Here is a 12,526-nt window from a genome sequence, read left to right as displayed (position 1 = left end):
TTCCTATTCGGCCATCTTGCTCTGCCCTCCACTTTTACCCCTTTTCTATGCCTTTGATTTCATGGATGAAAGTTTTAGTACAAGGGAAACAAAAAAAGGAAAAGAAGGAAGGAAGGAAGTTAGTTTTCATGTTACCTGAGACTGGATAATTTATAAAGAAAAAGTGATTTAATGGACTCACAGTTCCATGTGGCTGGGGAAGCCTCACAATCATGGTGGAAGGTGACGGGCACATCTTACATAGTGGCAGCAAGAGAGAAATGAGAGCCAAGTGAAAGGGGAAACCCCTTATAACCCATCAGACCTTATGAGACTCATTCAGTACCATGAGAACAGTATGGGGGAAACTACCACCATGACTCAATTACTTCCCACTGGGTCCCTCCTACAACACATGGGAATTATGGGAGCTACAATTCAAGAAGAGACTTGGGTGGAGACACGGCCAAACCATATTAGAAGGAAAATAAAGGAAAGAATGGAGAGAATGAGAGAAAGAAAGAAAAAGGAAGGGAAAGAAGGAGGGAGAAGGGGAAGGGGGAAATGTGGAGAAAGGTAGAGGGAAGCAAAGCAGAGGAAGTAATGCCATAGAGTTTGGAAATCATTACCAAAAATGTAAGTGAATTTTGTCATAGCTGAGTTTACTGAAACAAGTACTAAGACTGGGCATTTGCCTTTGCCAGTGTTTATGGCAATGATAGATTTACACACAGAGATGCCGAGGGCATTTGCACCCAGTGGAGGTGAGTACCCATGGCATGGTGACCCAATATGGTGACCTTGGAGTTCAAAGCACAGAAGATCCTCAGACTTCTCCTGGATCCCTGCTACTTTTCACTGCATGGGAGAACTGGAGAGGGTCCTGACTGATAAGCTATGGGGCAGGTGAGCTGGGGAGTGCTGGACACACCCATGAAGGCCCTGCTCTCTGTGGAAACAGATTTCTTAATCCATGGAAGGTGTTCATGTACGTTATCTAATTTACTCTTCACCATAGCCTTCTATACTAGATTCTGCTATGACGCCCATTTTATGGATGAGGAAACTGAGGCCAGATCTAAAACTCTGAGATAAATGCAGGCAGTGTTATCCTGGCCCCTACTCCTCATCACCACAATTAAAGCCAAGGGCTAGTTTCTCCCATGTGACAGGCAGATGGCAGAGTGCTGGGGGCAGGGGATGCTGTGCCAATGTCCCCATGGTCAACACAGTCTCACACATCACGTGTCTCTTTCTGGATCAATAACTGCGTGAGTTGTCTTGGTATGTGTAGGCATCTGAAGCACATGGGAGGACTGTTAGAGAGTCCAGATCCTCAGAGGCTTTGTTGATGAGCACATGGGCTGGGGTTTTAACGGACATAAGTGCCTATAATAACAGAGCTTACCGCTGACTACTCTGGTGCTCTCTTCTCTGTAAGTGCATGAATTATTGAGAGAACTCATTTGCAGCACGCACACAGTTGAAAGGGCTACTGTGGGTGCTAATCAGAAAATACACATTTTTGAAGGGAGCTAATTAGAGAATCATACAACTTCATAGAGTTTTACCTGAAAAACTGGATCAATCAGAGATATTGGATATTCAGAGATACTTGTCAGACCTGCAGTAAACAAACACATGTAGGCATTGCATGTAAGCACTGAGCTGTTTCCATTATGAAGGATTTTTACTTCTCACCTGTCCATTTCAGCGACTGGATCCCTCTTGATCACTACATCTGAAGTGGGAGCCCCTGCAGGCAGGATGCAGATATTATGAGTCCTATCTTTTTATTTCAAACACATTTCTTCCTTCCAATCTAAGACCCAAAAGTTCTGCAGTCCAGCGGGGACCACAATGCTATTACTTTGTAGGGGTTTAATAAGCCCTGTGCATTCAGTGGGGAGTCACTAGAATAGAGATTTATCCCCAAATCTGTTGCAATACATTACGACTATGTCAAGTGTTCGTGATTGAGTCGGGTCTCAGAAAGAGCATGAGGCATTCTTGACCTATATTTTTAAAGAACCCTGGAGATAAATGTCTGTTGCATTTCCTCAAATATACGAACATGAGAAAAATAATATTTAATAAAAATAATTAAAAATAAATAAGAAAATTCACATAATTTGTTTATCAGATTCTTAGGAATAAAGACATAATCACTTTCTGGAGATTGATTATATAAAACTACAAATGGCAAGATTGGCCAATTAAGATGTATTGATTCACATACAAAAGGATGTTCGCATTTCAAAAGAATTATTCAATTTATTTCTTAATGACAACTCTGTTAATGTTTTCATCACTTTTTTTTTTTTGCAAATAATTAACACCTAGTTAGAGAAGACTGAAGAATAACTACCATAAAGGAACATAAGTAATTTTCAATGCCATGAAGTTTCATAAAGTTTTAAAAAATCAAATTATTTCATCTTTCAGGAACAAAGCTATTCTAGATGGCAAGATATTCCTGAACCCTCCACATTAGTGTCTATAATGGGTAGGCCTCATGCCATTATATTTTTATAAGCCATATTTTCAGATGCATCAAGTTACCAAAACCTTTTTTACAAGAATGCCAAATTATGTAATTTCTTCCTATAAGAATGTTGTGGGCCAGGTGCGGTGGCTCGCGCCTGTAATCCCAGCACTTTAGGAGGCTGAGGCGGGCGGATCACCTGAGGTCAGGAGTATGAGACCAGCCTGACCAACATGAAGAAACCCCGTCTCTACTAAAAATACAAAAATTAGCCAGGTGTGGTGGTGCACGCCTGTAATCCCAGCTACTTGGGAGGCTGAGGAGGGGAGAATTGCTTGAACCGGGAGGTGGGAGGTGGAAGTTGCGGTGAACCAAGATTGCGTCATTGCACCCCAGCCTGGGCAACAAGAGCAAAACTCCATCTAAAAAAAAAAGAATGTTATGGCCCATTTATTGTCTAGGTATTTATTACTGAGCTTCCCTTGGATCCAGTTGACAGTAGGAAGCCAACGTTGAATTAGAATTGCCTTTAATTTCAGCGAGCCCAATCCGGTGTCGCTGGGTCATTTAGTGAATTACATGCTGCCATTCCCAATGAAATCATATAATTACTCATCATCACTTAATAGAATAAAGATATCCTGAAAAAGCTAAATGGAATTTTGAATCATAAATACCAAGGGGTGCAACAATGTAATAAGACAAGGACAAACAAATCATTTGGTGGATTTCCCAAAAATAAGGTCATTACTCCTGTTGTTGGGGGAAAAAGGTTTTCAAGAAGGGTAATAACATTTTGAAAATTTGTATGCTCATTTAAATTGTATAAAATGCATTTTTACCGCTTGACTTGGCCGTATTTATTTTTAGTTATCTTATACTTTTTTTTTTTTTTTTTTTTGAAATGGAGTTTCATCCTTGTTGCCCAGGCTAGAGTGCAATGGTGCAGCAACCTCCGATGCCCGGGTTCAAACGATTCTCCTGCCTCAGCCTTCTGAGTAGCTGGGATTACAGGCGTGTGCCACCACATCCAGCTGATTTTTCTATTTTTAGTAGAGACAGGGTTTCACCATGTTGGCCTGGCTGGTCTCGAACTCCTGACCTCAGGTGATCCATTGCCTCGGCCTCCCAAAGTGCTGGGATTACAGGCCAGTTCCCTTATACTCTTGAATAGTTCTTTCCTTTTGTTATGCTGGTTATTCTTTTTCTATGGGTAAACTTGAAGTGTTTCCTAAGGTTCAGGCTTTAAGCACTATCTAAACACACATCACTTCCGTTGCCCCGCTGGCAGGGCAACTGGCTAATGACAGCCCTCGCTTGGCTCAGGTGGTCTCAGATCCCCTCAGCCTGCACCTTCAGGGCCTACAGGCCCAAAGGGGCTGGATTAGGAAGGCTCAATTAATTATTGTTAGCATACAGTAACGTAAGGAAAGCAGGGAATATTTTTAAGCAAAAGAAACAAGAATATTCAGTTACTTTAGATTCAGAAAATGAGCGATGAGTCATCCTAGTGCTACGTTTCTACGATAAAAATACCTACTAGATACCTTGTCTTGAATGTCCCCAGCTGCATCAAACTCAGCAGGTCTGAAACTAAACCCTTCATCTTTTGTCATCAAAGTACGATCTTTCCCCTATACACCCTTTCACAGTTAGTGGTTTCACTGTCCACAGAGTTTCCTGAGCTTAGAGCCTGGGAAGGAGTCGCCCCTAACCCCTTCCCCTCTCTCACCACTCCCACTTGTCATTGACTCTGAAGCCGCCTTCCTTGGGCCCCCTTTGTATCTCACAATTTAATTCCCTCTCTCACATCACACAGCTTCTCCTGAGCTCAGACCATTATCTCTTTCCCTGCACATCCTTTTCCCTGGGCCCTCGCTCCAGGACCACACACCACCAGCCCATTCGCTAGCCAGAGTTTTGCACCTGGTATGACATGAGTTACAGGGTGTGCCAAGACGATGAGTCCTTCAGACCTCAGGGTGGCCAGAAGCAACTCCTTGGGCTCATCCCAGTGTGCTGCACAAATACCCCTTGTCTGCCTATACCTCAAAAAGATAAAAGTGGGAAGCACTGGGCTGGAGAATGCACACTGCCTATACCAAAACAGCAGAAACTCAGACCCAGCGTCAGTCCAGCTCAAGCCAGGCAGCGTTGGTTGCAAAGTGGACTTGGTGGCTGGGCCCTAATTGTGCTCATGCATTGCAAGGGTGTGATGGGATGCTTTAAAGCCTTGAAACAGGGCCCTGAAGATGGGAATGAGAAGGAGTCAAGGCCAGGTGGCTCATGCCTGTAATCCCAGTGCTTTGAGAAGTTGAGGCAGGAGCATTGCTTGAAGCCAAGAGTTTGAGACCAGCCTAGCAACCAAGAAAGACCCTGTGTCTCCAAAATATTTTTAAAATAATAATAACTATCCAGGCACAGCAGTGTGTACCTGTAGCCCTAGCTATTCTGGAGGCTAAGGTGGAAGGGTTGCTTGAGCCCAGGAGTTTGAGGCTGCAGTGAGCCATGAATGCACCACTGCACTCCAGTCTGGGCAACAGAGCAAGACTCTATCTCTTATTGTTTAAAAAAAAAAAAAAAAAAACGGAGTCAAGAGATACTTTGCCAGTAGAATTAACCTGTAGAGAAAGGTGTCAGTGTTGCCTCTGAGGTTTCAAGGATGGAAGGATGGTGATAATGTTACACAAGATGGAGCACACAGGAAAGAAGCAGCATTTGGGATTGGGAGGGGATGGAGTTGGCCTTCATTAACTAAATTGGTATTTAGAATTCCAGAGGGACACTCGTGTGGAAATGCCTAGCAAAGCACCTGAAAGTCATATCTAGGGCTCAGGAGAAAGAGCAAAATGGAAAAGATAGATGGGAAAGCTATTTATAAAGAGATGAGGAAAGCAGCCAAGCCTTTCGAGAGAGGGCTGAGAGCAGGCCACTGGGAATACTCTGTAACATTTAGAGGAAAGACAGAGAAAAGGATCCAGTCAAGGAAAGTGAGAAGGGGTGGCCAGAGATGTAGGCAGAGATCTGGAAGACCCCAGTGCCCTGGCAGCTGAGAAGGCCAACAATAAACATTTCAACAGCATCAAATGCTATAGTAATGCAGGTAGGAAGAGGACCAAGAGGAAACCAGAGAATTTGGCAATGAGAGGTCAGAGTTGACCTTTCAGTAGTTGATGGTGAAAGAAGCTGTGTCAGTTCAGGTTTTCTGAGAAGCGCCTATCAATCAAGACAGATTAGACACACAAAGAATTTATTGGGGAAATTCTTGTGAAGAATGAAGCAAGAGGAAGCAGGAGGTGGCGAGGAGAGTCCAGGGACCATAACAGAGGTCTGACACCTGTGAGAGGAAAAGGGCAAGGAGAGATTGGTTGGAGGCACCTCAGGCTGCAGTGCACCTCTGAGAAGGCTGCAGTGAGGCTGTTGGGGCATCCCTGAGCAAAGGATGCCTGTTAGGGAGATCCCGCACTGGGCGGGGACGGCCACGAGGAAAGCCCTGTCATGCTTGTCATTGGCTTGCAGCATCCCAGAGAACTGGTACCTCCCTGCCTGCAGCAGATGCTCTTGGTTTTTTTGTTTTGGTTTGGGTTTTTTTTTGTTTGCTTGTTTGTTTTATTGTTTGTTTTTGTTTTTTTGAGTCTTGCTCTGTCACCCAGGCTGGAGTGCAGTAGCATACTCTCGGCTCACTGCAACCTCCTCATCCCAGGTTCAAGCAATTCTCCTGCCTCAGCCTCCCCAGTAGCTAGAACTACAGGCACCCACTATCATGCCTGGCTAGTTTTTGTGTTTTTAGTAGACATGGGGTTTCGCCACGTTGGCCTGGCTGGTCTTGAACTCCTGACCTCAGGTGATCCTCCTGCCTCAGTCTCCCAAAGTTCTGGGATTACAGGCATGAGCCACCATGCCCAGCCAGCAGATGCTCTTGAAGGAGACCTGAGGTTATGTTTACATGGCACCACAGAAGCCAGAGTGACATTGAGCAGGAAGTAGAAATGCTAGAACTCTGGTCTAAGCTGCTGTCATCTCTATACACAGCATGGCTGCAACAGAAGAGCCACACAGAGGTTAGCAGGTAGGCAGGGCCTGGTAAGGAGGCCATAAGCTGTGGCACTTTCACCCAAAGCCATCATAAAGACCCATAACTAAGTGGCTGGCCAAGGTCACAAGGTTTCATAGAATTGCCAAGACGAGAGCCACCTGTCCATCATTCTTCCCTTGACATCCCTGGTCTCTCCTCCAACCCTGTGCTCTCCCTGCACTTCCAATCACATGCGGGATTTAGTCTATCACCGTTCGTATCCAGTGGACGCTATTGCCTTTGATGTATGTTTTTCTGTCAACGATGGTGTCTTGAAGGATTCTGTTACCCCCATTCCTCCATTTCTGTACAAGTAAGTTAATACAAGTAAGTACGGTAGGAAAATGAGCTCCTCCCGTGCCTAACAAAGAGGTGGGAGGACGATTCCACCTGTCTTTGTGGTGAGCGCTGATGAGGATTTGAGAAAAGCACCCGTGTGCAGCGGCATTCTCCTCTCTAAAACCCGCATGGCCACCCGCATGCACACAGGGTATTCTGCCGGTGTTTGCCAAATGAAGACGCCAACTAACTACCCTGTCTTTCCTTCTAGGTGACCTCATACATTTGCCTCCATACCTTAGAATGGACTTTTTGTTAAACCGAGGTGGTCCAGGCACCAGCAGGGACCTGAGCTTAGGACAAGCATGCTTGGAACCTCAGAAAAGCCGGACCCTCAAGCGCCCCACGGTCCTGGAGCCCATCCCGATGGAAGCCGCCTCCTCCGCCTCCTCCACGAGAGAAGGACAGTCGTGGCAGCCGGGGGCCGTGGCCACATTACCTCAGCGGGAGGGGGCGGAGCTGGGACAGGCAGCTAAGATGAGCAGCTCCCAAGAATCACTGCTCGACTCCCGGGGCCATTTGAAAGGAAACAATCCCTACGCAAAATCTTACACCCTGGTATAACAGACAGCATGACTGGACAGCGGTTGTAAATACAATTCAAACAATTCAATCAAAGCTACCTTTTTTTTACGGAATTCCAATATTTATAATTAAAGAAAATTGCCAAAATATATTAAAAAAAAGAGAGAAAATACTGAAACCACAGACAGTGCAAAGACTCTCCTGCTTTTTTTCTGTCTGAGTGTGAGCTCCATCCGCCTGGGCATCTGATTTTTTGGGAAAGAAGTCCAGTTTTATGATCTTCACAGGCTATTGCATTTTTACTGATTTTCTACAAAAGTGCATGGGGGGATTAATTAAACCTTCTAACTGGAAGTTCTATCACACAAGAGGCAAGAAAGAAAACAGGGTGGGGGGAAAATTAGCCTATTTGTGATTTTAAAAGGAACACCGATTTGCGGGCAGGGGAAAACTTCAATCACATTTGCACACCTTTCCTTCCCATTAGAAACCGGGCTCTCAATTTGGTCTTCTTTTGTTGTTAATTAGGATGAGTGCCGTCAGTGAAGGGGTGGGGGGGAATCAATTTGATTTTCTTTTTTGTTTCTTTTTTAATTTAATGAGACACTCTTTGCATTTTGTCTAAGCGAAATAAAAAAGAAAAGGTTGTCTGCCTTTATTTCCATGTCTGCTTCTCTCATCTTCTACTAATGGCCTGGTCCTTCTTCCCATTGGTACTTCTGTTCGGAAACACCAGGCCTGAACCCAGAGCTCAATTCAATAAACCAGAGTCGATAGTAACACCCTGAACTCCTCAGGAATCTCCAGGAAGCACAAAGAAGGTGCAGCCCCTGCTCTCAAACTGGAGAGGACAAAATGCAGGCTGGTCTCCACCGCAACCAGAGCCCAGCCCAAGTATTCAAAGCCCCTTGCAAGGCTCTGCCCCTTGCCTGCCCATGGCCAGGGTTCAACTGACTGTGACCTATGGGCCAAATCCAGCCTCCTGCTGTTTTTTTAAATAAAGTTTTATTGAAACAAGGCCACATACACTATTTGCTATTGTCTATGGCTGCTTTCATGGCACAGTGGTAGAGCTGAATAGTTGTAACAGAGATGGTATAGCCTATGAAGCCTAAAATATTTATTACCTGGCCCATTACAGGAAACATTTGCCAACCCCTTGCTCTGGAGTCTGAAATGTAGCCTCAGCCTGGGCAAGATCATGCATCCTACCCTGCATGACTTTTCCTATCTCCACTATGCCTGGTATCCAAATTTGTGATAGACCATCTTAATAAACATTGCCTCAATCCTCTGTAACCAGAGGAAACTGATGTTCCTCTAAAATCTAAGTTTTTAGTTTCTTTTCCCTCAGTTTATCTCCCATGTGGCTCATCCTAAGAGAGAATTTACTCATAAATAGTTGGAACTGCATTCTCTATCCCACAACCCTCACACGGTTTGCTTTTGAAAGAGGATGTAATCCTCCCCTGGCTGCGACACTCCATTCCAGGCTCACTTCCATAAAAAGGTCTTCCTGTCAGAGATTTGGCATTAACCAGAAAACATGATCAAACATCCGTGACTGCTCAGTCTCCCAGGCCGAATATTCTCTACAGGCTTCCATTAAGGCCACCAACATAGACTGGTGCCAGTTATTACTATCTTGTGAACGCATTCAGAAATGTCTTTCCTTCCCTCCCTCCCTCCTTCTTTCCCATCCTTTCTTCCTTCTATTTATTTTCCAGGCAGGCCCATCTGCCTGCTTAGATTCAGTGACACAGAATGTGTCCAAGACCATGTCAAGACCACCTGCTGGTGCTAGTGTGAGATGACTCCATGAATGTGAGGTGTGCATCCATGGTTTCAGAATTTAATCCGTGTTGACATGTACTGTTTGCATATTCTCAGACTGTTTTTTTTTTATGCAAAAGAGATGAAATGCTACTTTCTGGGCAAAAAAAAATAAAAGTCTATCTTTCATCAACCTAAAACTTCTATATCCCCCAAACATAGAAGTTTACCTTTTTAACATTTTTCTCTCAACCTGTACAAAAATAAAAAAATTCTACATTGTGTTTGCCTCTAGAATGGATTGCTTTCAAGACTCCTCCCTTTAAAAGTACTCATTAAAATCAGTTCAACACACAAACAATTGTCTCAAAAGATCACCTCCTTCCAGTTCAGACAGGGGTCTATGATTACTGTCTTCCAGGGGCTGCAGATTAAAGGGTAGTGTATACTAAAATGACTGTTATTGACAGTAATCATAATTGATTTTCCTCTGGACCTCTACCTGTCTGATTTGTTTTGTGGAAGTCATCCTATTAACCCAAGTCTGCACACAGATTATTCTATGTTGGAACGGTGAAACTCAAATTCTCTATCCTCTGGTCAATATCTATAGGGTACATGGACAATAGCTATTGGGTCAGTGGACTGGGTTTCCTCCTCAGCATCCATCTAGCTGGCAGCCTGAAAAATGCCCACCCTCCTGGACATTAGAAAGCAAGGCTTTCTCTTAATATGTAGCCAGTAAGCCACGCAGCACTGAGCACTCACAATGTCTCCAGGAGCCTGGTGTTTCCATCCCATTCACATCTGCCTGATGACTGCTGTCTTGCATCCACGTCCACCGTGTCTACCTGTGAAGAGAAGAAGGTGGAACAGTTGAGATGGCAAAAGATGGAACAGTGCCATGACATGAAGCTGGTCACCAGCTACACTGGATAAGCTTTTATTCCACCCATCGTCTTTGGGCCCTTGCTGCAGAGACCCTTGATACTACCTTATGACACAGAAAATACACTGTTGCTTACATTGCTCTTTAAACAAGCAGGAGATCACCACTCAGTAAAGGTCCCTCTGGTCTGGTGTCATGATCCCTGAATCGCTCATATGCCAAAAGTTTTATGCAACTTTTAAGGACATGGCTGAGGCCTTCTAGAGAAGCTCTGGAACTATAAGAATCAATTTCCAGCAATGACACACAGGCTTCTGGAACTGGAATAAGACTGGGAACTAAAGGACTAGTGTGTTAGAGGCCACCTACTCACCAAAGGTTCAAAGGAACCTAACAGTTTGTCCATAAAAGTCCTCTTTTAAATTTCTAAAGAACGTGGTAGAGTATCTCAGCTCTCTGAAGAGCACCTGGAAAGACTAAATATCCTCAGTTTAATATCCAGGGCACCCGAGGCCCATGTTGCTTCTCCACCCATTATTCCGAAATGGTCCATGAGAGGCAGTAGAGTGTGGCTGCAGTGAATGAAAGATTTTCTGCAGATCTTGGAAACCAAGCTGTTGTAATCCCTAACAAAAGTTTAAGCCAGGAAGGAATCTTCAGACCTGCATAAAACCTGTGTCTGTTTGCTGTGGGATGTTTGTTAGCTCGAGGAGGAGACTTGTGATGGCAGGGTCACTGAGTAGCCTGAAGAATATGTGGCACTGACGAGCCAGAGCTACAGCAGGGGTCAGATGGAACTGTGGACAGGATCCTCGCTGAACTCCTCACCCCTTGGCAAGCAGGGGCTGAAGATTGGATGGGCCTGATGATAACTTGGGTCACCTGAGTGCCATCAAGCATAGGAGTGGGTGTACCTGTTGTGAGACCATCCCCCATGGGTCACTGCATTTGTGCATGTCTCTTGAGCAGAGGCTTCGATGGCTTCTGTTCTGTACTGTTTTTGCAAGGATGCTTGCATAGCAGATAGCCTTGGAAGATAGAGATAGTGTGTATTTGTTGGCTGACCTAGATAATAAAAATGATGTCTCCTTCTGAGGCAAAATTTGGGCAGGCGTACCAGCAGCCTTCCACAGTTTCTTAGGCATTAGATACAGCCAATCAGGAGCCACAGCCTCACTGGTCCCTGTCTAGAATCTGGGTAGTCTGGGGCAGCCTCCCTCAGTTCCTTCATCTTTGGTCTAAGTTCATCTTTTCAATGAGGGCCTCCGTGAGCACCCTGTTCAATGCCACAGCTCCCCCAGGATTCCTGCCCCCGTATCTACTTTAGCTCTTGTCCATACCCTCATCATCTAACTTGCTCTGGAATTTATGTATTCGTAATGGTTATTCTTTGTTACCTATCTTTCCTCTCAAGAATGTCAGCTTCACAAGAATAGAATACTTTGTTTTTTTTTTTGTTGTTTTTTTTTTTGAGACAGAGTCTCGCTCTGTCGCCCAGGCTAGAGTGCAGTGGCCAGATCTCAGCTCACTGCAAGCTCCGCCTCCCGGGTTGAGGCCATTCTCCTGCCTCAGCTTCCTGAGTAGCTGGGACTACAGGCGCCCGCCACCTCGCCCGGCTAGTTTTTTGTATTTTTTAGTAGAGATGGGGTTTCATCGTGTTAGCCAGGATGGTCTCGATCTCCTGACCTTGTGATCCGCCCGTCTCAGCCTCCCAAAGTGCTGGGATTACAGGCTTGAGCCACCGCGCCCGGCCTGTTTTGTTTACTGTCTCCACAGTTCCTAGAAATGTCCCTGGCACACAATAGGCATCTTACAAGTATTTGTCGTCTGGGAAAAAAAAAAAAAGTTTGGGGTTTCCTAAGCTTAGAGCTCCTCAGCTATGACACAAACCCACTGCGTGCAGAGCATCCACCTGAACTGCTCTGAATCACCCCAGGGGCCCTGCAGGGATGGGGAGCTGGTGAGAATATGGCTCTCACACTTACTGCTATACTTTGAGTAATGATAGCCTCAATCTCTGACCCAGGAGTCTCGTGCCTTCTGCCAGCATCTATGAAACCGAGACAAGCCAACTTGGTAACTCGCAAGAAAGGTAAAAGTCCGAGGCTTTCTACCATCCTCTCAAGCACAAACCAGACATGGGCAGCACCCGCTCCCTCCCCCACTCCCCAGAGGGACAAGTCACGGCTCAGACTCACAAACTTTTTGCGATTTGGTGGGAATGGTATTTTTTTTTCTTTCTCTCTCTTCTCAATCTCTCACCATCAAAAAGAAAGAAAAATGGAAAACTTGGTAAAAGTGACTTTCAGCACATGGCAGGGGGTGCCTGTTTCATCTCTCAAGACCAGCTTGACAAAGCCAGAAAGACTTTTGTGTCCCAGATACTTCAACCCCCCTCTAAGAAGAACAGATAATGTTTATCATCTTCAGCACTGGCTCTCCCAGAGTGCTGGACTCTGCC

General features: G+C 45.1%; 1 protein-coding gene across 1 annotated transcript in view; it reads left to right on the top strand.

Moving 5' to 3' along the window:
* The window catches only part of DSCAM (Down syndrome cell adhesion molecule), an 849,899-nt gene extending 842,314 nt beyond the window's left edge, over positions 1-7,585 (top strand). The window contains exon 33 of the mRNA XM_011954055.1: positions 7,144-7,585. Coding sequence (XP_011809445.1) covers positions 7,144-7,442 — 299 coding nt within the window. The 3' untranslated portion in view covers positions 7,443-7,585. The remainder of the gene's footprint in view (positions 1-7,143) is intronic.
* The last annotated feature ends 4,941 nt before the right edge of the window (positions 7,586-12,526 follow it).

Source organism: Colobus angolensis, unplaced genomic scaffold (assembly GCF_000951035.1).
Source record: "Colobus angolensis palliatus isolate OR3802 unplaced genomic scaffold, Cang.pa_1.0 Scaffold38, whole genome shotgun sequence".
In the NCBI taxonomy this organism is placed as follows: Eukaryota; Metazoa; Chordata; class Mammalia; order Primates; family Cercopithecidae; genus Colobus; species Colobus angolensis.
Note: the sequence above shows the minus strand (reverse complement) of the source record. Positions and strands in the feature narration are given on the sequence as shown.